Source organism: Haemaphysalis longicornis, unplaced genomic scaffold (assembly GCF_048455015.1).
Source record: "Haemaphysalis longicornis isolate Haplotype H1 unplaced genomic scaffold, Haemaphysalis longicornis Haplotype H1 scaffold_2, whole genome shotgun sequence".
Classification (NCBI taxonomy): Eukaryota; Metazoa; Arthropoda; class Arachnida; order Ixodida; family Ixodidae; genus Haemaphysalis; species Haemaphysalis longicornis.
The window spans coordinates 262,152,275-262,175,929 of NW_027526295.1; the positions used below are offsets into that span (position 1 = coordinate 262,152,275).

General features: G+C 46.4%; 1 protein-coding gene across 1 annotated transcript; it reads right to left on the minus strand.

Annotated features, from left to right (window-relative positions):
- Nucleotides 1-43: 43 nt before the first annotated feature.
- On the minus strand, nucleotides 44-23,653 carry Mcm7 (minichromosome maintenance 7). The gene is made up of 15 exons (XM_077700416.1): nucleotides 23,486-23,653; nucleotides 23,281-23,360; nucleotides 23,033-23,197; nucleotides 21,311-21,435; nucleotides 20,277-20,457; nucleotides 19,759-19,896; nucleotides 18,390-18,572; nucleotides 17,485-17,566; nucleotides 16,825-16,956; nucleotides 16,263-16,346; nucleotides 8,732-8,943; nucleotides 7,683-7,864; nucleotides 4,543-4,798; nucleotides 1,485-1,594; nucleotides 44-721 (listed from the first exon to the last, which is right to left on the minus strand). Exons 1-15 carry the CDS (start codon nucleotides 23,514-23,516, stop codon nucleotides 514-516), a joined length of 2,169 nt encoding a protein of 722 aa, XP_077556542.1. The 5' UTR covers nucleotides 23,517-23,653; the 3' UTR covers nucleotides 44-513.
- Between the last annotated feature and the right edge of the window lie 2 nt (nucleotides 23,654-23,655).

Sequence of the window (23,655 nt, forward strand, 5' to 3'; positions counted from 1 at the left end):
AACTGTTACTTCATTCCAGCACACAAAGACATGCTACACTAAGTTTCAAAAGATTAAAAAAAATTTATTCACATGTTTCAACGTCAACACAAACTACACATCAACAGTGCAAAGTGGTACGTATTGAAAGTGGCAGTGAAAGTGCTGGTTTGCGCTGACCATGCATTGCATAGCCAAGCATAAAAACTCAAATAATTGGAGCACATATCAAGCTTGGCTGCACATAACAAGAACAGTCAGCATCTTCATAGGTTATTGATGAGCATGAAATTATGTGAGACAAACATTTCCAAAGTGTGTTAAATGCAAGTTATATATAGCAAATACATTAACATGTAAGAACTGCAAAATTAGGAGCAAAAGCACAATACTATAAGGTAGGCCAGAAAACAAGCAGCAGTATTTACAGCTAATGCCCTTCGCACAAATAAGGGTGTCATCTGCCTGTTCAAGGTGTGTCCCTTGCGGCAACACGAACGTAAAAAAGGCGGTCAAGTGAGCGGCCCCTGTGGATCAGACAAAGGTGATCTTGGTCCTGGCCTGGTTGACTTGCCACACATTGAGCTCCTCGTACTCTTCAATGGCCTCTTCAATTTGGTTGGGCCGGAACCCACGTGAAGTACAGCGCTCAACTGCATCGGCCATCTTGACCGTCTTGCTTCCAGACTCGCTAATCATGTCTCGAATCAGTGCAAAGATCTTGTCCGTCACCGTCTGGACCCTGAAGAAGAACACAGAGCAGCCATCAGTGTCGCCCATTCAAGGAGCACCCAAATGAAGGTGTGATGGTGCACAATGGCTCTTACGCTAATAAGAACACAAGACCAATGCATTATATGCCGGTAGATGTTGCTTTTTGCTAACGGGGCACCTCTGGAGCATTAGTGCAGTTCCTTGCTTAGTGCCAAATTAGTGCCAACAGACTTGTTTCCCTATTCATGTAGTTTCGTTAAATCAACAGCACAGAACACCAGAATCATTTAGCAGGACTAAGCACCGTGGCCCTCTGGTGAAACTAACCTACAAAGTGACAAACCACCCCAAATATGTGCATGGAAGTCCAGCCTACAACAATTGTACAAGAGTCTACATCCCATATACAAAACCCTCACTATGGGTCAGTTCACATCGTGACATCATACTGCATGTTTGTTTACTGCACGTGAAGCTGGGCATGAGCTGCCACCCTGCAGTGAAGAAAAACAACTTGGAATATGGCAAAACGAACCAGGAGAATTAAAGCACTTTGCTTTGCGGTGGTAAGGCAAAGGCAAGAGTTGGTTACTGTATTAGGGCAAGGTCACTCTGGCAGACAGTGTTGCTACAGTAGTCGCCCACGAAAATGTCAACCCCTGTACAATGCAATACTACTGCATCTATCGCACGTGTAGGCATAAGTCACGATCACGGAAGTTTATATAGAACCCGTGAGCACAGTGCGGACAAAGACCAAGTTGGCGACAGAGGAGGGAGGCAAGCCTTGCCTGGTGCCCGTCTCCGTGTGTTGCACGAGGGAGTCGCGGGACATCTCCATCAGACGCATGGCCTCATTGATGTCGTCTTTCTCGACTACGTCAGCCAGTCGAAGTCTCGCCTGTGGGGACAAAGTCAAGGCATTTTTCAAGCACTAGCGCCGGCTTGATATTCAGATTCAACACATGGGTCAATTGAGCGAAACAGAAACCTGATCCCTGTTTCCACACACACCCAAGAACTTGATTGTCAGGAGCTGCACTGACAGTGAGCCTTGCACTGGGTCACATGACATGCCCTTTTGCGAATGTGGCAGCTCAGCACAAGACACAATCGCAGAATGTACAACAGTTTTCTTTAGTGATCGCACGGCAATTGCAGCGGTCAACTAAAAAGCTTTGTGAAAGTGAAGCAGCTTGGCACAGGGCAACAATAGAGCTGGGCCAATTCTGCTATCAGTGGAGTGGCAGCGGTAGTACCACAATTCTGGCCAGACAGCCAAAATGCTTGCAGAGTAGGCTTTTGCGAATAGTGATATTTTAGTTCGAAGCAAATTCGAAGCGAATAGTCCTAGGGGTCGAATACTTTCGAAGCGAATTCGAATAGCTGTCAGGTGTCACTGAGACATTCCGGTAAAAAAGTTCTACAGTAAAATCTCGATGATACGAATATCGCGGGACCGCGAAAAATATTCGTATCATCCGAAATTCGTATGAACCAACACAGACCAAGAAATTGAGCACGGAAAAAAATTTTTCGTTTAATTCTTTTCTTACTTTCGCATGGAGAAATCCGTGACGTTTTTTCTACTTGTTCTTAACCTCTATGTCGCCGAGCGGTAATTTCTGGACTTTTGTCTATTCACTCGCGTTGCCCAAGCTCACTACAGGAGCGTTTTTGCACGCGATTCATGCGCGTCGGCGTTGCGCGCGCGATTTTAACGCCCGCCTCGGCGATTCCGCGGTCGCGGTCGCCTGTGCCTCTGTTCGAAAATGACGCGCGTGGCAGTAGGAGGAGCCTGGCGCCAATGGGAAGGCGTGCACCTCAGGGCGGCAGTTTCGAAGCGCTCGAGACAGCTGGCTGGCTCCACAGGAGATGTTTAGGATTAGCACCATTAGCACCCCAGCAGATATTTCATAGGCGGTTTCACTCACGGCGCGGATGATTTTTTATAGCACCATTTTCGCCCACATTGTTAGCTCGTTTACCGCACAAGAAACTTCGTGTGTGCTTTGAGCGGTATCTTAAGTAGCGGTTAGAAGCGGTGGCTCGAGCGCCCCACACCACTTCGCTACCGAAGGTGCCGCCTGGTTGCCGCGGCCGGCCGGCCGGCAGCGTGCGGGTGGTTTCGCGGCGGCGTCAGCGCGCATGTGGAGTCCGCGGCGCGTTTTCGCGAACAGAAAACAACAGCCCGGTCATTCCTGGAGAAAGAGCCCGTACGTCACCGTCTCTCGCTCGTTCGTCAGTCGGGCGCCTCGCCGCCTCGTTTGTATCATCCGCCGGGCCGCGCAGGCCCTTTCGCGAGAGCCGAAATTTTTCCCATTGTTGCAGTGGGAACAATTTCATTGTTTGAAACAAGGAAACAGGAGTCTCGACTACCCTGCCGAACATGCGCGAAGGCTGCGACGAAGCGACAACGCTTTGAATGTGGCTTAGCTTGTCTTGGCTCCACATGTAGTCAGGATGTAGGACTGATGTCGATGGCACTGCGGCTTTCCTAACGAAAACGAAACTTGAACGAAGTTTTGATATTCGGTCATCCCGAATACTTCGAAATATCGGAAATTTTAAATTCGAGTCGAAGCGAATTCGAATACTGTAATATTCGTTCGAATATTCGAAGCGCCCGAATATTCGCACAAGCCTATTGCAGAGAAGTCAGGTGGCAGGTGTAGGAAAGAGCTATCCCGGTCCCCAGTAGCTACTGTGCCAGCAAAATGCTACAGTGAATTTCACTGCTTAGCGCTGCCATGTTGAAACAAAAAATCAGTGTTGGACGGACATCCATCTGGCCAGGAAAAACAGTAATGAAAAACTTGTATCGCTGCCTACAGAGCGAAAATGAATCATGGATGGCCAGCAAACTGCATGGTGCTTGATTCAACAGCTAGTTAATGTAGCAAAAGCAACTTGAGTGGCAACTTCCCTGTAGGGTCCACCAATTCTGCGTGCACTACTGGGAAAAAGTATGCTAGGCAGAAGCGACCCCGCACTCTGTCATGATATTGCTTAATTAATTAAGATGGGTTAGCTCACGTCGTGACATCAGCCCCAGTTCTGGTGTTAAAGTACCTCAACCATAATGGTGGATAGCTTCGAGCATGGGGCTTGGGTCAGCTGGTTTAGTGACACCAGTGGTGATCAGTCATATGATACCTTTTTCTTGGTGATTGTAATATGGACGCCACAGGTCAGTGTAATATATATTAGACTGTGCGTTCACACTGCACAGTTTAATTGTTACCTTTAAGGAATTTAGGCCCGCCATTACGTGACATCTTTTCTATCTTTTATAAAAATTAAGGCACCAGACATTGCAAACACTAATGCTGCTTACTGCCTCCCCAGCGCTGTCAAGCTACGACCTCGAAGACTAGCTTCAGCTGGTAGAGCCATCACAGCGGGCAAGTCTCAAGGTGTCCCGGACTAAGGATCCCACCCCTGTGTTAATTGTAATAAACGTTTATTCGCTCTCCCCCATAGCCCAGCCGAAAATTCTGCCAATGTAAGCCATAGCTGGAACTGACTGCAACCAATGATAGCACCAAACAAGCAGTGTCACTGCCACTTTTAAGCACAAAGTTGTGCTAGCAGTTAAGCGGGCACCTATTCTCCAAGTTCAGCAAGGCTTCTTCTGTGTGGACAAAACAAATGTGCGCCACAGAGTGTGCTGGTCTTGCTGCCATCTCTAGACTAGATGCTTGCAGAAAAGCCAGAATCATGGCTGTTGCAACACGTTTTCAAATAAATGTTGTCTGCAAATGAGAACGGCTCATGCTTTGTTATGTTTAGTCAAATGTGACGACCGTGAAAGGTTTCGCTGTATCAACGCTGGAGAGGACCACCCACCAGGGCGGTGGCGAGGCGCAGGATGGCGAGCAGGGTGCGGGGGGACATGAAGGTGGCGTCGCGGCTGTCGCGCGCCTCCTTGCGCATCTCCACGTAGGCGCTGACGATGTAGTCGGTCAGCTCCTCGGGCACCACGGGCTGCTTGCTCTTGCACAGGGCAATGTAGCGCCGCATCAGCCGCATGTCCAGCGGCTTGCGGGTGCCCTGCGGAGGCTCCGTGCAGTTCTTGTGCACAAACGTGATGTGGTTGGCCAGCCTGCATGATGCAGCGGGGAGCCAAATTAAAGGGGTACGCGGCTTTCAACTTTGGAAAAATGACTAAAACATTGTTTTTTTGAAAGCCACATATTCGGCTTCTATGGTTCATATTCTGTGTTCCGCTGAAAAGCGTCACAAAGTGGCATAAAAAAATACTCTTGCCAGGCGCGGTGAAAAAATATCAACACAAAAGGGCGAAAAAAAAAAAAAAAAAAAAAAAAAAAAACGGCAATTTTCAGAGCGCTGTATCTCCGCAATGGTGCCCCCGGGTGCGGCCATTTTGATATCGTTAGATCGGCCGAGCGATCGTCTTTCCGGTTCCACTCATCTTTTTTATCTTTGTTCATTCGCAAATGCACAAACGGCAGAAAAGAAACAACGCACAAACGAAACTAGAAATAGAGGCTGAAGTGCTATTGGCCCTCCGGTGCTAAAACGACCCTCCTGATTGGGTGTCCTGGCGGCAACGCAAGATGGTGGCTGCGTGAACTCCGTACTGCACGTTTTGAGTTCTTTTCGCTGCTTCGCTCGGCCAAGTTTCTGTTCAGTCTGTGGTATTCAGCACGGACGTTATTGCGATGGGAATGCCTGAGATCACGAGCGGGAAGTTGTGCGGCTCGAAAGGCGGAGGTCATCAAACGCTGCATAACGTGCGTGACTCTACCGTTGCCAGAACCCGAAGGGTGACACACAATGTGCGCGCTTGCGATAGCAGTTTGCGAAGTAAACTTTTAGTCGGATTTGCGATGTTTACACGCTTAGTTATTGCTGTGTTTTGATTGTGGGCTCGCTAGCCTTGGGAAAGAAACGGTCGATGCGTCAAACACTGCGGCGTGCATGGCATAGCTGCTGCGCATTGGAGCATCACATGACTGCGCAACTGGTTACAATTGAACACCAGTAGTTGTAATTAGTGCCTGCGACGTTAGATTTAATCTTAATTGCGACCTGACTCGCCATATCAGGGATAATCAAAGTACGAAAACGTGTGCTGTGATGCGCGCGAGCCATATCACCCTTCTTGCGCAATGTTTCCCGAACACTTCTAATAATCATGCAAACAGGTTTGAGTTAGGAATATAGGAATAAAAATATGCTCTCTGCGTTAAAATTTACCTTTCTGTCGCAGCATTTAACAGCGAATTTTTTAAGGAAATTATTGATACCGATGCATACATCTATGGCTTAGGGCATCCTGGCTGTGCTGCGAGAAATATTGGATGCCGTGAATGTCAAAAGTAGTAAAAAAATGCTCTTGCATTGAAGTTGGAGTTATGCAGAATATTATATTAAGCTTCAAAGTAGCGCATTTGCACCCTTGTGTTATGCAAACTTTTGGCAATGAACACCTGCACGTATGAGTGCTAAGTTGCTGCTCCAGGCTAGATTATAAAACATAAAAGAAGCCAAGAGTCATTTTCAAATTTAAGTTAAAAAAAAAAAAAAAAGTGCTTCATTTATTGCCACGGTGATAACACTGCAAAGGGAAGTTGTCCAGTGCGATACAGCCAACTAGCTAACCTACTTTGCATTGAAAGCCCATTGAAAAGAATCTCCCCCTCCATTTGGTCTGCAAACTAGGCTATGTACTCTTCACAGAGGAGCTGAAAATGATGTTTTGTGGAAAGAGAAAGGCTGTAAAAGGCACCCCAATTTCAAGGCAAGGCCTTCCAAAACCCCCTTGTTCAAAAGGACACGAAAGGCTACAACCCTGACGACTTTTGATAAGTGAAACCTATGTTGCAACTTTGGAAGCCGTTTTCTCAAAACAGTTTTTTTTGCCACCTCTGCCGCTTGTTCCAGGGATTTCTTTGTGGCCGCTCGGTCTATTTCGTTTCCTTTTTTCGCATTACATTCCTTGATGAACAGTTCAGGTCGTGACACTCTTGGTTTTGCATATTTGTTTTTTTTTTTGTAATTTTTTTATTCAATTAATCATGTTGTAAACAAATAAAAAAAAAATCGAAGACTCACGACCTCGTCCATTCATTTGGGAATGCAAAGCACTTCGAACAAGTTTTCTATAGTGTTTTATAAGCCGCTCAAGCTCGGTACAAGCAGAACAGAAAGAAAATTCAATAAATAAAAAAGTTTTCAAAATATTACTTTGAAATTTTTATGGTGTTATCACAGAAGCATTTCCAGTTGCTGTGCCAATTTTCATCGAAATCCACAAATAAATAAAAAAGTTGATTTTGAAAGCCAACCTTGGGTTTGTAACAGTGGGCTGGCACTACAACTGTGCTATTACGGGTCACACTGCAGCAGAAAGCCACGGAACAATCAAAAGTGCAGGGTCCGTGACATGCACAAGACACGGTGCCAGCCTGTCTGCTTCCAAAACACCCTCTAGTTAAGAAAGCCTGCGCGTTGCCTTGTGTAGAACAGGTGTTTTTGCACTTCTCCTTACAAAACTTGGTTTGGTTCCTGTGACCACACTACGGCACAACAAATGCTTCTCCGACACTCATTTCATGTGTTGGCTATGCCTTATTGGCTTCCCCCAAGCACTTTCATTGTATTATTCAATACATATTTGCGTTTTTTTGTAGCAGTTTTTGATGGAAGTCGGGAGAATTTTCTGCCGGCTTTCATTTGTGTATCCCAGCTCAAATTCCTGCTCAGGAGCCCGTGAGACATGTCAAATGAAGGGCATGTGGCATGTGGCCCTGAACAGAGCGCATTGTCATTGCAAGCCCAATGTGTAAGAATCCGGTTTTCACATATTGTAATGACCGTGTGCTTAATAAATGAAGCCTGTGTATCTAGTGCGGTGGCATTTTTGCTCTTCTCGCATACTCAGCCTGCTGCTCTGGTGGCACAGAAACCAGCCGGTCAAGTGGTGGGTGGGATGGTGGGCACCAGAGGTGCACAGCACACACCTGAGGTCGTTCTCCCGGTCGGGCTTGTCCTGGATGAGCCAGAGCAGGTCGAAACGCGACAGCAGCGCAGCCGGCAGCTGCACGTTCTGCTCAATGGAGCGCTTGGGGTTGTAGCGGCCATAGGCGGGGTTGGCTGCAGCCAGGATGGACGTGCGCGCATTCAGCGTCGTCATGATGCCTGCCTGGAAGGAGAAGAGGAGCAGCTTGCAACACACCCATCGATGCTGTTGGTACAAGAGGGGCTGGTCACTGCTCAGACAGAAAGCACTGCCTTGCAGTCGATTGCATCACTGTGTCAAGATGCTTTTTACGGCAACACACTAGTCCATAGCACTCAAGTGGCCCTTGGTGTGCTGCACAAACAATGTCTACGGGTGACACCTGTTTTGAGACGGCTTCCATGTAAGCATGTGTGGCCTCCCTGACACACCCACCTCATGTGTGTCTGCACTTTTGGCCAACCAGCTGTGAAGTGAGCACCACAGAGTGTGTTACAGGCATATGCAACAGCTGCGTCATCATTTATCCATGGCGGTGTTGTTCAAGTAAAATGCCACCTCATGATTCTGTAATCCACTAGATGTGCATTGTTTGGTAGTTGCCAGGTTCAGTACTGCTGGTTGGATTTCCTGGAGCTGTTTTTACCATTAAAATGGCCATGCATGAAAGTCAATGAATGCATTGTGAGAATTTTTGGGTGCAATTACTATTTTTTGCATACAGTAAATAAGCCAGAGCACATTGCAACTGTGGTAGCCCCATGAAAATTAACTTTAGTAAGTCTCGAGTACACTGAAAAAAAAAAAAAAAAAAAAAAAAAAAAAAAAAAAAAAAAAAAAACCCAAAATTCTGCTGCCCATTCTGGTTTAAATGTAAAGCATTTATACTTGTGCAGGGCACAATTGAGGTCAGGTAATACACATTTTCTTCCGGAGTCTATGACGGCATATTAATTGTACTGTACTAAGACCGGTGCTCCACCACTTGTTGCAGCATAAGATGTGTTTGAGCTGTGTTAGAGGGCCAAGCAAGTGCCACACGATAAGCACCTTTGCAATGGAGATGGTCTGCTGCTCCATGACCTCATGGATGGCAGTCCTGTCGCTGTCCATCATCTTGTCAAACTCGTCGATGCAGCAGACACCCCCGTCTGCCAGCACCAGAGCGCCCCCCTCCAGAGTCATCTCCCCAGTCAGGGGGTCCTTCATGACTGACGCCGTGAGGCCCACACCAGACGAACCACGCCCTGTGGTGTACTGGCCTGCAAGGGAGCGGCAATGTACAGCAGTTATGAGCAAGCAACCCCCGACCCTTGCTGAAGACCCTTTCAGGTGCGGATAAACCGACATGTTTTTGGCACGACTCCTGTTGTCGAGTTCACCACCACCTTTTCATGTAGACAGGAAATAATTGAAACATACTTGACATTGTTTGCTGTACTCTTATTGTCTTCGTGCGCTGTTAGCCCCTTCATGATGTCCCATCAACAAGCCCACCAAGCCATCCTCGGGAGCTTTTAAGCCATTTTTGCGGCAGGGCGTTCTTTGCATAGTACTCCACCGATTAATCGTACTCCACGTAAAATCGCAACCTTTGGAACCCTCTTTACGGCCCCTTTGAAGGTTAAAAATAGCTTTCATGTTGTTTTTGTAGTGCCTATAAATACCTATTTAGGCATTCCGTGCCTAAAAACCCTTGAATGCCTTCAAAAGCCTACTTTCAAAATCAGCACCTATATGAACCCCATTTTAGCCTAAAGTTTTGCTTCCGAGTGCAGTTTGAGATTGTTACTCATGTCACCAAGGGCCACTGACTGTTCTAAACTTCATGGGTTTGAACCTAATCCTCTTGTTCAACCATCTCCTGAGAAAGAGAGGGGAGAAAAAAAAAAAAAAAAGAACACTAGCTGCAGTGAAATTGGTTGCCCATTCTCAGTGACAAGAGGCACAATTTTGAATAAAGAAATCTGGAGAAGGTGGTAGTGTGCTACCGTATCGACAAAAATTTTCGCAGTGATTCTTACACTTAGTTCCGCATGCTCTCCAAAGAGATTTCTTCAAACATAAGCAGCCGCATTCTCACTTCTAGAAGTGTACTCAAGTATAACTCCATCATCAACGCAACACACCTTGTTAGCAGATCACTCCTATACTGAAGAGCCAATGGCAAACATAACTGAGTAGCTGCATTTCTTTGCACCTTAAATTCCCACTGCAGACTGCTCTCGAACACACCTTTCCATCAAAAATCTGTTCAGCTGCTAAAGACCTTTAAAAAAATGGTCTTCAAATGTTTGGAACTGTATTTGCCAATTTTGAGACGTCCTGCCTGAACAATTAGGATAGTATCGTTGTGTATGGGAATATTGCTAGAGTAGTACTGAACAGTCCTCATGTAAGAGCACATTAATTTCTTGATATATCGTCATCTCTCGCATTTATTATTTGTACATGCTTCAGTTGTGTCGTAAATAAATTGCAACATGCAGACATAAATTAGAGCTTTTTTTAATCAGTATTCCCAGCTCTCAAGCATTATTTTTGATGCCTGTTTCACTACATGCGACGGCTGAGCAAATGACAGTGGCCATCTAACATGAATGTGGGCAGTGACCTCGTTTAAAGGGGCCCTGAAAGGCATTTTGAGCACACTAAATGAAGTAGCGCAATCGTTAGATTGGGTCGTCAAGGTCATCTGGGCCAAGTATTACTCTTTTACGCGCAGCGGAAAGCTCACACTTTTGTTGCAAAGTTTGTCGCTTTTTTCTCACCCTTTCCTTCGTGTTTTTGGACGCCGCCATCTTCACATGTCTACATCATCGATTCCCAGATGTTCGTCATGAGCTAGACATCCTGCTATTGGGCGGCTTTTTCACGCACTTCCGGCAAAGAGATGAGTCGTCTGCTCAGCGTAGTGCCGGAGTGCTTGGACATTTTACGACAAACGAAACAAGTGTAAACAAACGCTTAACCGTTCGTATTGAATGCAACACGGCCATAACACGACATGGATATTCTCTTACCGGAGTACGTTCCATAAAGAAAGCGTTGAAGCCCCGTGGCCCTTCTTTTGTGCAATCGCAGAGAACGCCCTGAGCCGAATGCCCGGGTTTGACGGATACATTTTTTTCCACTTCAAAACAATCCAGAGATGCGTTTCGAACGAACCCAACGTCACAACATGCGTTGCAAGTCTGAACCGCGATTGACAGACGATGGGTTGCCTCCTCCTGCCCGTCGTAAATTCGGCACTCACCTCGCGCGCGGTTTGAGGGGACGAACAGCAAGCCACTTAACTCCGGCGCGCAAGCCGAGATTGCTTTTAGCCACGCACACTGCACATGCCCCATGCGAGGTTGAGTCGTACGTCGCTCGAGAAAGATAATCCAGACCATGGGAAGCACTATCCACCCGCAGATGCACAACGTCGCATTTCATCGCGAAACAAAGGCGTCCACAACACACACACCATCGCCTTCTGCAATGCCAAACGCATCTCACACTTCCTAATGAGAGTGAGTGGTACGCATGCAGTGCCCACATGTCGCGAGGTGGGGCAACGAGCTGAACCGGGATCACGCAACCGTAACTGACCTCTGGGGCGGTTTGTGCCTTGTTGCCAAGGCAACCGATGTTTGAGATCGTCAAAGAAAGGCGCTCGCTCCAGCGCTAGAAAGCTCAGAGCCGCGCCGGAGCATGTTTTGCCAACGTTGCCGCTCTCCACCACGCGTCGCCCCAAGCTGAACTGTTCACAGGATTGAAGCGTTTTGTGCACGGGTTCTGTATCGCTTTAAAATGTCTTTTTCGCATGGCGCCGGCAGGAATTACCACCACCGCAAAATAAGACCCGGCACCAGCGGGGCCACATCTGATACGGCGCTTTTTGGATAAACAGTGCGCGGTGCATGAAAGGGACCGAGCGCAAGATCCTCCCCAGCGGCTGCGAGTTCGCCGCCGATTAAAAGTCACGTGCTGCACTGCAGCAACGCACACCGCGAAAGGGCAAGGCCAGGACAGCGCACACATGCGGCCAGATTTTTCGTTCGCTTATCCATCCTTGAGCGGAGTGCGGAATTCATGGTGTCAACAAAACTTGCCCGTAGCAGACGGCAGTCGGAGGAGCGTAATGCGGAAGTACGTCACCGCTGACTAGCGCAGCATCATGGGAGGGAGTGCTCGCTCGCCGTCAACAGTTGAAAAGAGGAGGAAACGCGGAGCGACGATAATGCGCGGTTTTTGATTTACGATTTCTCAGCTAATACTCATCGCTTTAACAAAATTCTTGCGGGAGGAGATTGCTAATACATTGTCTTATTTGGTTACATGTACATCTATGCATCGGCGGAAGGTATTTCAGGACCCCTTTAACTAAACCACGGGATCACCATAAGTCCAGCAGTTTTAAGGGACAATTGAACGGCTATCATCAACTCTTGGTGCATTTGTGCCATCACAAACAATCACATTTTCGGTTTCACAATCACATTTCACAGGTCACGAACATCTTTGTTTGAAATTATTTACATTTATGTAAAATTTATCGTGCCTATATACGCAAAGTTGGAGGCCTGAAACGTTGTTTTGCCTACCTATTTTTGGCAGGCGAAACATTGTTTGGCAGAACAGGCAAAACATTGTTTTGGCAGGCACTTTCCCTATATGGAGCTGGTGAGAAAGTTTCAAGACCAATGAAAGCCTTGAAGGACGCTGCCCATATCAAGATTCATGTTACAGGTGTACTTCAGGTGTATGCTCGCTGTCACCGGTAGACCTCTGCGGTCTTGCGGGGCTACCTTCAGAAGGTAGCCTTGCAGCGCAACACTGGTGAGCAGTGTTATGCGAGAAGCAGAAACTTGTTCGTACTTTAGTAATGTACCTCAGCAATGACACTCAGTATATAGTGCTCTGTCTTGGCAATCCTGATTGCAGAGAGTGCTCGAAGGCAGACGACTGTTCTTGGTCTGTTTTCATTTCATGTTTCCTCATACTTACAAACTTGTACCTGCTACCGTATAATACGAGATATAGGTCGAGATTTTTTACAGAAAAATTTGCCGAAAAGTCACCCCTCGACCTATATTGCAGTCATTTGGCAGTTGTCATCTGGCGACCGGGCAGCCCATCGAGCCCATCCAAACCCCAAAGGCACCATCGCCACCACCATCAATCGGACATGACGCCATCTTTGTTTTGTTGCCTCACTCGCTGTCGGCGAATGTGTGCGTGCTATTTTCTTCTTGCTCAAAATGAGTTTAGGCACTTGGTGCAAGTTCACAGCAGCATTTAAAAGAAAAGTTGGGGGTTTTCCTAGGCCAATGACGTGTACGCCTGGCACCAGTTCGGTATCACCAAAAGAAGTATTGCAAGCGGCGTTAGCTGAAGGGGCAGCTCTCGGTATGCAACGCTCGGAAGACCCCTTCAAAACAATAAAATGTTTTGAGCTCTATTCCATCTTTTTACTTCACAACCCGCTTATAACAATTATTGCTTATAACGATGGGATTTTCTTGGCACTTGGATATTGTTACAAGTGGACTAGACTGTATAATATGCGGCACACGGTGGACGCAGAATATGGAAAGTAGGAGTGCAAAATCAACATTGCAAACTTTTTTTCACATGCCAGCCAGGGCATAAGGCAGCGCAAATTTGCAAGTTAGTAATTAAACCACAGTTTCCAAGTTGCTGATCAGGCAAAATCAGAATTTAAGTTCAGCAAGGCAAGTGTTGTATGCAATAGGGCACATCTTGTTTGATCACTGCTCTGTTAACGTAATTTTATCCCTCCACCTGCTGGGCATGTTGCTTTCTTTGTCACACACTATTGCTTATTTTTGTTCTCGTGTGAAAAAATGCGGGCAGCACCGAATAAAAAAGTGAACCACTTCAGTCGACGTTCAGTGGATGCAGCAACTGAAACTTTACCAGAATCGAGCTAAACCGGTCAAACAATGCCCATGTAGACACGAGCACAAGCAGTTTGTTTCCTCTTAATTGTGTAACAAGCTCTTCAACAATTTGGAGCATGTCTGTCGGTCTTGTGAGCACCTGAGATTACGGCTGTGCCTCTATTAAACTGGCTGGAAAGCCACTCAGGACGGCGTCCGACTCGTCGCGCTGCAGTGACGCCGAGTTGATTTCAACATCTAATTAACAGGCATGGACAATGTCAGTGGCGTCAAAATACTTCTCGGACATGCCACGCATATGCCCTGAGTCGAAGTTTGAATCACCTGTTTCTTGCAGCGGAACAGCCCACTTCCAATTCTTATGCTGCTCTCCATCGCTGGGTAAACACAACCACGAAGCTCTTTTTGCTGTGCACTTGTACCAGAACGGCTAACCGGGACACAACACGTGTTTGACATCGCCTTTTACAAGCATTAAGGGGAGACATGGGTCTTGAAATGAACTTTTTTATTAATGGGTCTATGATAATGAAAATCACTGTGCATATGTGTTTTGTTTTCCTCATTTCAAATATGTAATTAGTTTTAATGTGGCGTAAGTATTTTTGAGTTACAAAGAAAACACTGGAGTCCAATCAAGTAATTTCTTATGGGCCGTTAAGGGGCTTTTTATTCAAAATTTTTAAAAATAAATGGTATGGATGTGTAGCTTAAGACCTGCCATGCATGCTGAAGCTATTTATATTCCTCTAAAGATAGTTTATTGGATAGAATTCGTCTAATTATGCCAAGTACAGTTTTCTGAAAACTTAATGAGCTCTAATTATTACTTATAAAATTTATTTGAGGCACATTGAGCCAATTAAAATAGCATCAGCATGCAGTTCATTTCATCCCGATTTCAACGGTGTAACGTTTATAAAGATGCTTTTAAAAAACAACCTGAAAACCTCTGTAAGGTTAGGCACATATGCAAAAAAAGGGAAGCTGAGAAAATCACAGTTGAAGTTTCACTACAAGTGACAGTTTTATCTGTTGAGCATATGAAAAAAAAAAAAAGAAACAATTTAGAATGTAGCTCGCTTTTCGCTCAACACAAGCATACCAAGTTTGCTGAAATCAGTTGATGGGAAAATTATGAAATCCTCTGTATACAGATCATATGGCACTTGGCAGAAAAACTGAACAAAAGCAAAGCCAGAATGTTGCTTTATTTTTACGCTGTCGGCAGTGCGCCGTCACTCTTTGGCGACCAAGGCTGAGGTGCCGATCGTGCACCACAGTTGTAAACGTTTATTTTGTTAAGTTACTGCTTCATTTGTAACAATCAAATCGGATTTACATCGCGTGAAATGAGTTGCAACGAAGGGGCTGGTAACGGAATGCACCCCACTGTTCTGTAACGTGCATGCGCTTGGCTAGGTGGGATAACCACGTTTTCGTTTAATCTACTCGTATATCACGTCACCAACGCACATTGCGCTCAGTGTGAGCATTTATAATTCCCAAATTGCTCATCTATATGGTAACCTGCTGACGAGGAAGTGCGCGCCAGAGTGCGGGCCGACCCGCCGCGGCATCCTCCACTTTATCATTTCCTTTCTTTCTATTTGCTGCTGATCGAAAGATAGACGCACCTTAGTGCACCCGCAGGCGTAATCATGTCGCTAACGCTATTGTCTCGACAGCTCGCGGGGGCGCTAAGCCTACCTTCGTCTCGGCGCCGTTCTCGCGATTAGTCGTCGTCACACGAACAGAAAATTGTACTCCAGGCGCTTTTAATACTGCTAGTTCTTCCTTTCAGTTATTGATAGACACATTTACTTTATTTTTACGCCATGCGGGGCTTTTGCTGGTCCTCGCACAGACGAATACATGAGCCGTTGCACTGTGATGAGAGTGCCGAGCAGACGACCCACGGTGCTCAGCCAATGAGGTTGCGCCCTGCGGTCACGTGCAGTCAGTAGCCAATTGCGCGGCGCGTTTCATCTCTTTTCTACCCCAGTTTTACTCGCAACCAACGGACAAAACGGAGCGGTTCTGGCGGGGAATTGAAAATGAAAAGACGCACTTTCGAATGAGACCAAGATGGACGCCGTGGCGCGTGTAGAACCCGAGCGGCGAGTCGTCGAAAAGATGCTATTTTCGTGTCGAATCTTGACCAATTTTAGTGGTCGTCAGTGCTCTGAATTGATATTATGGCTCAAATACGTACTCCTGGGTCTGGATATTTTGCTAACCGGGAGAAAAATAGCTCTACTTTCCGAAAATGGCGATTTCGAAAAATCGACTTTTTGCCCCAATTTCGGGATTCCAAGACCCGCGTCTCCCCTTAAATACGTAGCTCGTGTCGCCAACCTCGCATCAAGCTTGTGTTTATGAAGCTTCACCGCTACCCTGCAGTACCAGTTAATTAATCGTACATTTGAACATTTGAAAACAGCGTGAGAAGCTCACTGCACATCTTTTTCAAATCAAACACTTCAAACTGACCGTGTCTCCGTCACTCCTGGCCAGTGCTATGTCCCCCAAGGGGTGCCCTCGAACAGATGGTGGCGCCACACACGCAGCAGCCAAAGGCAGCATAGGAAGCTTGCCCATAGAGTTACGGAGCAGTTTCGTGACCAGCAAAGCAGTGAGGGACTCCGATATGGGTTAACAGTTTTGCTCACCCCTTGGGGCCAGCCGGTCAATGTAGGAAAGCAGCTGGGACTTGGCCACACCAGGATCACCCATCAGGCAAATGTTGATGTTGCCTTTCCAGGAGGGGGAGAATAAGAAGGCACAGAAGTGTGAACGCTGTCGGTGGCTGAACAAATCCACACATATTGAAATAGAACTGACTGAAGTCTGGCCCTAGTGGTTTGGCGCTGTAAGCTAGACGGTAGGAACACTGCATAGGACTACTTCAGTCTCAAAAGCCATTGAGATCACTAGTTGGCAAGTTTGTTAACCACTTAGTTACGAAAGTAATTGTTTTGAAGCGACAATTCTTCACGATTTTCTTTACTACACGTTTCATGTTTAAAGAACAGCATTTTTGACAAGCGAACCTCATCAAAAATACTGCGCCTTAAATGTTGTGAAACAGTGTACCAACTTGCCCGAAAGTTTGCCTTAATCGTTTATTTACTACACAGATGAAGAAACATACACATTCCTGAACAACAGCAAGCAAGGCGATACCTTTATGAAACGAGCGTATTTAGGTAAAAAGCAGAACCTCAGACCTACCTCTGATTTTCATGGAGTTTGGATTGCGGTCAATGCCCCCCACAAGCAGAAGCAGCAATGCTTTCTTGACGTCTTCGTGGCCATAGATCTCAGGTGCAATACTGCCAGCTAGCTTGTCGTAGAAGTCAGGCTCTGATCAAAGACAAGAGTCAATGGGCAAAAACATGCCATAAGTAAGCTGCCACCTATACAACCAGTCTTTCTGTTGGCAAGTTCTGATGACAAAAGCAGTTTTTACGCTAGTTACACTGACAGTCACTGTTCAAATTAAACACTACAGCAAAACATTGTAGCAGGGACAGGAATTTCACGCTGCTCAAGTACGGCATGCATTTAGCCTGATAGAGACCTAGAAAAAGCTCTTGCTACATAAAGTGACACATAGGTCTCTTGTTTTACCTAAATGATTGCAGATTTTGGAGCCCTTTAAACTTTCACGTGATGAGGAAGAATGTTCTGCTTGTTTGGAAAGAAAGAAGTAAAGCTGGTATTCCTTAAAACTGGTATTTTCAAGTCAGTGAGCACCAGATAGAGAAGCAGCGGACTAAATGCGCAAAAGAACCAAACGATTATTATCTGAAACAACTGTACGTTGGCTAGGTTTAAGCTGCTTGAAAATAATTTCAGTTCCCTGATGAGAAGGAGTAGGTAGATTCGCACCTGTAAGCTCCTGCAGCTCTTCAGGCGTCATCATGGTGTCATCCAGCTCATCATCCTCTGTCTTATTCATCTTGATAATTCTCTGAATATGGACAGGAAACAAGAACAAAAGACCAAGTTCTGACGGAAACAAATAAACAGAGGAAGCATGTCACACACAGGTTCACTGTAAACCGCACAGAAACAGATTCCCGACAGGGAGATAGACTAAATAAATAATTACTAAACAGAATAATAAGTAACCATAATAATAAAAAGAGAAGCATGTGGATTCCTGCTGCACGCCTACATATAATGGCACATTCTATCTTCATGGAGCATACGAGGGCGTCAAGAACACTGTCTCATGGTAGTTTTGCATTATACCGCTTTAAACATTCTCTCTGCTCGTTTTAAGGCAGAACAGAGCCACAACAGAGCTCACGAAAAAAGGACATGGTGATAGAAGGATGGAAGAGGTTTGGGGATAATGCTGATACAACTGAGATGGGCTGACGAAGTGATGAGAGAATCAATGAGAGAATATAGCCACTCCAAATCAGTCAGTATGCAGCCGGTGACCAGATCCTTCCCTTCCTTTTTCTACCAGAGGCGCCACAGCATGGCAACTGTCCAGCCAGTGGAACCTTGGCCGTTTGAGCTTGTTACCACTTGCCGTGAAAATATCGAAATTACCACACTACGCTTTTGCAACCCTTGTCAATGTGCCTGCCGTAGCACCCCACACCTGTTTTGTATGCTCGGCGGTACAAACCAAAACCAATAACAATAAGTATTGACAACTCCCCGGCCACGGTGGACTTGCCAAAGTGGGAAAGAAAAGGAAACAAGGATATGAGCAGAAGGTGGGACACCGTAACGCACGACGGGGGCCGCCCTCCACAAGTGAGCGAGCGAGCACTCACGTGTGCCTCGAGGTAGGTGTCGGACAGGAGGCCCCCCTGCATCTGGCGGAAGCCCGAGCGCAGCAGGGGCAGGAAGATCCCCGTCACCGAGACGTGGTCACCCGGCAGGGCCGACCGGGTCAGCTCCCCACGCACGTACACCGTCATGGAGCGAGGGATGTTCCCCACTGGCACCTGGTCGCTCTGTGGCACAGGGAGAGGAGAGCAAGGAGCAACCACGCATGTCTATCGGTCCTCAGCCAAGGCCCACACGCAAAGTTCTGCGTCTTGTCTGTTCCTGCGCTCGCCGTTTTAACGTGGAGTCTAAACGCTATGATAGGAGCTTCGGCGACAACAGACCCTCGGCAAGGTCATCCCTGTTAGCTCTTGATGCCTTTCAGTAGTGGAAGTGTGTGTACCAAAAGTTTGCCTTCAGATACATTGCTCATATCCACCTTGGATCAAGAGCACAATATAAACGAGAACACTGGTGCTTAGAAGGGCATATCTCTGACTACAAGCCATATTCAGCATATCTTTACAAAGGGCTAGCGTGATTTGTTACCTGGTTTTAATTTCCAACCTAAAATGCACCCTAAAAGGATAACTAAAGAGATCACAAATTTGACACAATTTTTGGCCACTAATGGCTGCCTGGCTGCATAGATCACTGGCAGAACAGACATTCATGTTTCCCCCATAGTCGTTTTAAAGGGGCCCTAACCAGGGTTCCAAAGGTTGCGATTTTACGTGCGCAACCGCTAGCCAATGAAGTCGATGGTTGGACGGCATACCGTCTGGTCAGGTAGCATACTACAAAACAAGAAACACAGGTCACTGACCAAGTCAAAAGCAAATTGACGTTTCTGGAGCACTACGGCTCCCTTGTTCACAATCTTGTTCACAGCTCCCTTGTTCTGATTGTGAACAAGGGAGCCGTAGCGCTCCCGAAACGTCAATTTGTTTTTGACTTGGTCAGTGACCTGTGTTTCTTGTTTTGTAACCGCTAGCCAAGGAACGTCCTGCTGCAAAAATGGTTCAGAAGCATTGAGTATTAGCCGAGTTATCATTCAATAAAAAAAGCCAGCAATAAGGCCTGGGGCTACAAGTACCTATAAACAAAAAAAGGAAGAAAAAAGCCAAGAAAAGCAAGAAAATGACACCCTGGGAATCACGTCATAGCAAATGTGTAAAGACAAACATAAAAAAAAGTTTTAATCTAAAATAGAATAAAGGTGTTCTGCAGGCGGCCTTAGTTATTGAAAAGTGCCTTGGTCTGTTCTCACCAACAAGACGTTCCACAATGGCTACTACGCTGCAAGTGAGCCTTGAAGCTGCAATGCAACACTACGGAGACAGCACTCATGACAGCAGCAGCCTGCATACTTACGTGTTCCTGTATCTTGAGCTCCTGAAACTTGACGAACTTGGAGCCCCTCGTCTGAAGGTAGAGCCTGCCTCCAGATCGATTGACACGGCAGTCGTCGCTTGGGCATGTCACCAGGGGCATGAAGCTGGGGCTGTTGATCTGCCAGAACAATGACAACCTCACTCATTTCAAGTCCTCAACCGTGGCTTGCGTGAACTACCAGCATGCACTGTGCTGCAAGAGCGGATCGATCTGCCATAATGCAGTGCAATTTTCTACAGCACCGAAATTCTCTTGCCAAAGTGGGAGGTCAAGACAATTTACACATGTGGTCAGCTCACAGCAGAAAAATTCATTTGGCACGGTATAGGTTACTCTCACCAAGATGTTCGTACTACTGACCTCAGCTATTTCAGTATAGCTGTCAGCTGTACTCTCATTGGCTTATGGAATTTAACAATGCATTGTTCGGGCTGAGGAGGCAATCAAAGGGCCCTCGCCCAAGCAGCAAGTGCTTTGGAAGCAACCAGCACACTTACCGGCTGGTACGTCTCGGCCCCGCACTGGTCGCAGGTGTACGTGGCCACGCGCATGATGGGCTTCACCTCGGTGCACCTGGTGACAATGCCCTTCACGGTGACCAGCTTACCAATGCTGCTGGCCTTCACGTCACGCACCGACATGGGCTTTGTGGCCGACGGCATCTTGAAGTACAGCTCACTGAAAGGGCAACAACACCGAGTGTGGCACTCGCTCGTACAAAAGAGGCATACAGTAACACAAGACAACTTTTCACTAACAAAAAGTAGGCCTCATAAACAATTATGGTGAAGTTTCACACCTTTAAAAACAGAAAGAACGGGGCTTTTCCTCTAGGCCACCGTGGCGGGTTCCACATTATGGAAATTTACTTTCAAAGCCAGTTGTGGGAAGATGAATTTCGGAACCGTACCATGTCATTTAAAAAAAAAAAGGGGGGGGGGGGGGGGCACCCTATTTGAATAAACTTATTTGTCAAATGCAGTTGCCTCATATTGTGTTTTTACACTTCCAAAGATGTGCGTACAACTCAATCTGACTAAGCTAACCTGCAACCTCACCTTAATGTCAACTCATGATCTGTAGTACACATCCGTCACACAAAAAAGGTAAACAGGCCCTGGTAGCCTTCGCCAGCCATAGCAAACATTTGCAGACCTTCAGCTCTCAATGCGCAAAGTAGAAATGACAGCTGTGTCCCACCTACACAATGTGGGAGAAAGACTATGTTAAACTGAGGAAAAAAAAGTGTCGACAACTTCCATTACTCTAACCTGTCAGGAAGACTTAAAAGGTGCTTGAAACTTTTTCAGCACTGAAGACCACTGGTAAACGGATATTGCACTAAAAAGATCCTAAGCACTTATTCACTATGGTGTAGTTTTGTAAGCATGGTACCACAGGTTATAAACTTTTACTAATCAAACTAAGAAATACTATGAAACCTTGATGTAACAAACCACTTAATTATTTTGAAATTCAAGTTATGCACAGCATGTATTTTCAGCTTCTGTGTAACGAAGTCCCTACTTACTATCGCCTCATGAGCTCTGGTGGGTACTTGTTGCGTGGGTCCCTGATGTCGCCCGGCTGGTGGTTCCTGCTCTCCATGAGCATGCGGTGCTCGATGTACACGTCCAGGGCGTCCTTGGCCACCACCTGGCACACATTGGAAGAAGAAGGGCACGCGCCTGATCATGGACTCAACCACACCAAGGGAGGCTGTTTATTTGCGGTTGTTTAGCTCATTTTGGTGATACAAATACTTTTTCTCTATGCTGAGACATTCGTACCACAGTGGTTCTACCTAAGATCTCTAGATTTACTTAAGTTGAGAAGGAACCTGCGGCCTGTACCCTCATGGCTGACAAGCATCAAGTTTGTGCCAGCTTTTGCCTTGCAGCATCCCATTTTTTTCCCAGGACTGCATGTGTGGAGAGGAGGAAATGTGGCATTTCGCATGCGAATGATCTCGTGTTCCTCTGTGCAGTTCGCAGTAAGGGGGGGCCCCATCACAGTGTTTCAATTATTACATTCTAAAACCCAGTTTAGTGCTGCTCACAGTTTCAGCAATTCAAATGAAGAAATGCTGTTTTAACGATGGTTGACCTGTGTGTGATGTCAATTTTATTTTTAGGCCAAATTTCTGAAATTTTGAACACCATGCGATGACCAATCGGTGGGTCAATGCCTTGCAATGGTGGGAACTGGCAAGACAGAGCTGTGCTGAAATCTAGTGCAGGCAACTAGTCTGTATTTTTGAAAAGAATGACCAAAGCACAGCCACTTTGCTCCTGTTTGCTGCCAGACAGTGATACGCATGATGGGCAGAAATGCTCGCTCCTGCCTGCTTTATCAACAGGTGGTGGCTCAGATAGCCAAGGAGGTAACAAGGCCTGTGCCGTGTTTGTGGTCTGGCCCAGTCAAATCACAATAAGGCACGGACCCACTTAGTGGTCAATGCTGTCTCCCCAACACTGCATGAACTCACGCAAGATACTGGTAGAACCTCGACAACGCACATTAAAAAAACCATACTCCTCTGACCTAAGCAATGAACAGAAGTATTTTAGTGCGGTGCAAGTTTTTAAAATGTGTCCATTTTTCTCATATCGCACATAAATGATTATGAAGCAAATTTACATTGGAAAAAAGCCACAACAGTCAGAAGTTACATGCGACGCACAGCTTAGTAACGCAATGTGTTAGCCAGCACTGCACCACCACAGCAGCTGTACCACTTTGTAGGGACATGTGTAAAGTTTCGTGGGCAGATTTGTCAAGACGTCCAGATTCCAACATTGAGCTACCAGAGTATTCTACCGTTGGCACGTGGCACGGTCAGTATATCTAGACATAGTGAAGCAGGAATAGTGAATTCAATTGCGCAATGCACTTTGCTTTCTCTTAGTAGCACGAGGCTGCGCTTTGCATGGCTTTATATTTTGTTGCTCCAGTCGTAGCTGCTCCGCAACTGGCTCCCTTGTTTACTTCTTGGGCCTTCGCGGCCTATGCGCCAACAGCCGGAATTACCGCTTGGAACCCAAATCCATTTCACATTTGTGGCTTCTGAGCCGGTACTGCCGCACCACCGCAACAGCCGCCTTCTCAAAAACCTGCAACGTGTCCTGCGGAACGTTTGCTAGGTTTAAGCCCTTTACTACACATACCTGCACCCAAGACATAAAAGTGATGTCCACTTTAATTTCCTCGAATAACAGCAACTGCTGAGAGACGTGCACGATGGAATTCGTACCTCCTTTTGTTTGTAGTCCGGAAGCATTTCGTATACGACATCAGCAAATATGTTGCAATACCGACGAGCGTTCTGCATGATGGCCTCTGCCAGGCCACTGTCGTAGTCTTCAACATCGTCCAAGTCGATGGTGAGGGCGACCTGCTCTCGGTGAGCTAAGTTGACCTGCGAATGATGAACGCCGTTGTCGTCACAAAGCGATACGATCGACCTTCAAAAGACTAAAAAAAAAAGAACTTGGGGCATACCAACTGCTTGGAATAAACAAATTCCTTCTTTCCTCGGTCACCGGTCGCATGGAAGTCGGTGAGGAACGACTTGATCTTGTCTGAAACAGGTCACCACACCGTTGTTAAAAGCAAGGTTAAAGGTCCGCGGCGTGGCGGATACAAGTGCTGGTTCGTCTTGAGCAGCAAGTAGCTATTTGGAAAAGTTGGTGAAGAACAGAGTTACCTTTATCAGAGACGTAATCTTTCCCGGACATTGTTTCCAACAATAAGGTACTAAAAAGCCTTTAAAATGACGCTCTTCAAAGCGGTAACAACGGACTTGGAGAAAGCGGGATAAAGAATGCCGCCGGGTTCAGAAACGGCGGGAAAACGCTGTCACGTGATCACTGCCGC

Excerpts from the sequence above, each read along its gene's own strand:
- Mcm7 (XM_077700416.1), bottom strand. The coding sequence starts at position 23,516 with ATGTCCGGGAAAGATTACGTCTCTGATAAAG. Across the intron at positions 20,458-21,310 it reads CCAGAGCTCATGAGGCGATA|TGAGCTGTACTTCAAGATGC; the intron begins GTAAGTAGGGAC and ends TTGCCCTTTCAG. Across the intron at positions 17,567-18,389 it reads ACACCTACCTCGAGGCACAC|AGAATTATCAAGATGAATAA; the intron begins GTGAGTGCTCGC and ends GTCCATATTCAG.